General features: G+C 33.7%; 1 protein-coding gene across 1 annotated transcript; it reads right to left on the bottom strand.

Moving 5' to 3' along the window:
• Positions 1-946: 946 nt before the first annotated feature.
• On the bottom strand, positions 947-3,564 carry LOC139872091 (zinc finger protein CONSTANS-LIKE 9-like). The gene is made up of 5 exons (XM_071859901.1): positions 3,423-3,564; positions 2,141-2,745; positions 1,820-2,011; positions 1,465-1,736; positions 947-1,373 (listed from the first exon to the last, which is right to left on the bottom strand). Exons 2-5 carry the CDS (start codon positions 2,570-2,572, stop codon positions 1,244-1,246), a joined length of 1,026 nt encoding a protein of 341 aa, XP_071716002.1. The 5' UTR covers positions 2,573-2,745; positions 3,423-3,564; the 3' UTR covers positions 947-1,243.
• Positions 3,565-3,919: the final 355 nt, after the last annotated feature.

Genomic DNA, 3,919 nt, shown 5'->3' with positions numbered 1-3,919 from the left:
CCAATATCCTGAATCATGTTCGTCAATTGAAACTTCGATTATTTCTACCAAATCAATTCAACATACCTTTGAGTCAGAGTTAAAACAACATATTTTCTGCAATTGCTTCCCCTTTTTAAATATACCACACTAATTGAAAAACAAAACATAGATATTTTATAACGAAAAAAGAGAGTGACCTTTTGGAGTATCATATGTTATGAAATGTTAGAAAAATTAAAGAGGAACATGTTTAATTTGAATAAGAGATTGTAAAATATTTAAATTCTTGATTCTTGATGGTAGATGATGGTAGAGAAAGATTAGAGGCGTGCTTCTTTTGTAAGCTTCTTTTAAGCGCCTTTTTTAAGCTTCTTCAATTATTTTTATGAAATAAGCATTGTGACATATTACAACCCTTAAAGCATATGTTACTATCTTTATAAGCAGGGATGACCTCAGCTTAAACTCCCTTTTATAAGATAAAATAGATAGATAGATTTCCTAGACAAGTAGCCACCTTCATACCACTTCGGTCAACCACCATTAGCCACAAAATCATGGTCCAAAGAATCAGCACCTACACTCTTTGAGGGAAGAACCGTTTTTTTACCCGAACCTAGTTGCGCATCAACAGGAATCATCCCGAATTGAACCCTGAAATCGGAATCTGCACCAATCGCATCCACCACACCCTCGGACACGTCATTATTTCCCAGCACACTTGCAGCATTAACTTCGTGTTCTTTATAATCATTATCATTAATCATTATAAAGTAAAGTTTCATATGGCCAAACTAGTCTTAATTGTTCTTACTAATCATAACTATAGAACTACATTGGTACAACTAATATTATAGGCTATTCATCACAGAAAACAGCAATTTCAACCTTTAAATAAAAACCCTACATACTACAAAAGAGAAGACCCATCCAAAGATGAAGTATAAAAATTCAGACTCAACCCTAAGTGCAACTATATAATATACAAAGATCTTCAAGATGTACATACCACCAATCACAATCACAAACACAACATTAACCTCATTACCGTACTACGTCCTGTTAACTCACCATCGCCATTATCGTTCTAATAACAAGATAATGTCAACTCATGTAATACATGAGGGTCGACGAAAACATAGTGAAAAATCCTTAAAATTTTGCAAAAATGTTGATTATCTTGTTTTTAGAAGATTAAAGACGACGATGTGTTAAGAGGATTTAACAATTATGTTTCTTTCTATGATCCAACATTATACTCTTAGAAGCTTCTTGTTTCATTCATAGGATCATAATCATAAGCATCACCTGCCTTAATAAAACGTCCTTTCACGCGCTTTCTTACATCAGCTCTCGCCTTTCTTGTTGCATACCTCACTCTCTTCTCAAATCTGCGAAAAAAAAGATGCGATCAAAGAAATTAAAAATGATAGTGATATCGAAAACAGTATGTGAATGAATAATATATGGTAGGAGACTCACTTGCGCATTTTCTTTTTTTCTTTGTAACGAAGAACAGCATCACTTCTGGTGGTGGTGCTACCGGCGGTGCACCACGGCGGCTCACCCATCGGAACCACCGAAGAAGCTCCGCAATCTTGATATTCACCACCACTACTTTCACCCGTAAGACTCGAAAATGAAATATTAGACGGTTGCCTTGCGTAACATTGGTTTGGTTCGGTTTTACACGTCACAAATGAATCCATCGAGGCTGCGTTACTGCATTCTGGCTTTACTGCATTTCCAGACTCCTAAAACAACACCCAAATCTTAGCAAATAGTAAATGAACAATTTAGAAAACGAAAAACAAGTTAAGAATTGAGGTATACGTACTTTTGTGGTGTTTTTCGTGCCAAACAAGCTATCTATCCCATCTTTTGCGAAAAGATGTTTCGGGTCATTATGAGCAACACCAAACATTTCTTCGTAATTCTCGATATTCATGTCAACTTCATCCATGGTGAAGTCATCATAAAGCCCATCATCAACGATTTGTTCAGTATTTTTCGTGTCTGAATAGGATATCTGCAAGCAAATAATACAAAAGAAACATAAAGATTGAAACTTTATATGTTTTCTGATCTACCCATTTCAGCAAATCAACTCAAAATGTTATATTCATATAACAACGACCGAAAAAGTAACACAATTTACCTCAACGTTGGTTGAAGATTCTTCATTTTTGTTGTTTTCAGAGGCTTCTTGGGTATTATCAGCAATACTCATTGAACCCATTTCTTGTTCACAAGATTCAGACATAAAGGACCAAATAGACGAAAGTTCAGTAGCCGAAGGGCAATCTGAATAACAATTCAACGTTTGTCGACTATGCGTACTCGCATCTGAATTAGCTCCATTGTGACCGACCCAATCACAATTTTGACAAAGAGATTGTTTTTCGTCTAGACATCGAACGAGTGCAGGTTGCGAATTACAGTTATCACATACAAGTGTTCTCATGTGACGTTTCGATAGTGGATTCGCAGAATGAACATTTCGATCACATGATAAACACAAGTAAGCTGCATCAGATCGACAATACACCATCGATCTTGCCTCCCCACAGTAATCACAATTGTAACCCATACTTGAAAAATTAAAAATTAAAACCTTATCTAGATAGATATTTTGATCCTTTCTTACTTAATAATATATTATTATAAAACCAAACAGAACAACAACAAAAAAAAGCAGAGCTATATCGCAAGATCAGATGAATCGAAATTGGAGTCGGTATTATTGTCCAACAATCAAGTTTTCTGCATAAATCAGGATAAATGAGAATTTTAATCAGAAAGTTAGAATTTCGCCATTTGAGCAAATGAATAATACATTTCACTGTTTCAGAATATGTTCTGCAGGATAAATAAGAGTCAATCTAAGAACAAACTTAATGGAACAAGTTGATAAAATCCAAGGAATATATGAATAATTTTTTGACAAAATGGTAGCTAAAACATTCTAATACAATATATATGGAATGGTATAGAATACTAGAGATGCTACAAGAATAAAAGTTTAAATTCAAAAGGGTTTACAGCATCTCAAATTCTAACAAAAAGTAAACCAGAATCTACAAAATTAAAGCTGATAAAAAAAAGGCTACAAAATTGATTTGTAAGTTGCAAAATTAAGTATCAATAACAAAATAAAAACCTAACAGAACCAATAAAAATGGAGAATAATCAATCAAAACGTGAAATTGGGCAGATTAAGCCTAACAAAATACACACACAATGACAACCCAATTTCCAATAAAATTGACAAAATTACACACACAGAATAGAAAGATAATAAATTTAAAAGAAACAAGATTAACAAAAGATAAGTGTTTAATCAATGAATCAAACAGAGCTTGCAGAATATAAAGAAATTAAACAGACCCAAAATAACCCATATCTATAAAGCCAAAATAAACAGAACCCAGAAAGCTTACAGGTAAGTGCAGGCGAAAAGCAGAGATCTTTTTGAATTACAGTAGTTCAAACCCTAAAAAGGTGAGAGCTTTCTAGATTTCGTTCTTTAATTTTTCTAATCTGTTTGCTGTGTTTGGGTATGTATTGTAAGGTAGGTGTTGATTTTGGAGGTGTATAAAATATCTGACAACACATCAAAAAATATCTTAAAAAAGGGCAAAAGTTGGAAAAAGTGCAAGGAGAGAGAAGATAGAACAAAGGTGGGTTTAAAAGGTAGGCCCTTGTCTCTTTCGTGTCACTTAAAACTCTTAATTCATTTCATTGCAAATTCATCCTTGTATAATTACTATTATACATATTCATCCCTCACTCAAGAATGCACTATGGATGTGTAGATAAAACCAAATTGTAACATATGTTATGTTTAGAGTTATTGGCACTCGTTATTTTAGCAGTAGTACTAGATCATTCAGAGTACTTAACCACTCACACGTTCACTTTTCACAGTTGCATAATC

This window comes from Rutidosis leptorrhynchoides, chromosome 10 (assembly GCF_046630445.1).
Source record: "Rutidosis leptorrhynchoides isolate AG116_Rl617_1_P2 chromosome 10, CSIRO_AGI_Rlap_v1, whole genome shotgun sequence".
Lineage (NCBI taxonomy): Eukaryota > Viridiplantae > Streptophyta > Magnoliopsida > Asterales > Asteraceae > Rutidosis > Rutidosis leptorrhynchoides.
Note: the sequence above shows the minus strand (reverse complement) of the source record. Positions and strands in the feature narration are given on the sequence as shown.

What these genes read in the sequence shown, in the direction of transcription:
- LOC139872091 (XM_071859901.1), bottom strand. Translation starts at nt 2,572, where the DNA reads ATGGGTTACAATTGTGATTACTGTGGGGAGGCAAGATCGATGGTGTAT. An exon ending in AATCTTCAACCAACGTTGAG is followed by an intron (nt 2,012 to 2,140) that starts GTAAATTGTGTT and finishes ATTTGCTTGCAG; the next exon opens with ATATCCTATTCAGACACGAA. An exon ending in GAAAAAAAGAAAATGCGCAA is followed by an intron (nt 1,374 to 1,464) that starts GTGAGTCTCCTA and finishes TTTTTTTCGCAG; the next exon opens with ATTTGAGAAGAGAGTGAGGT.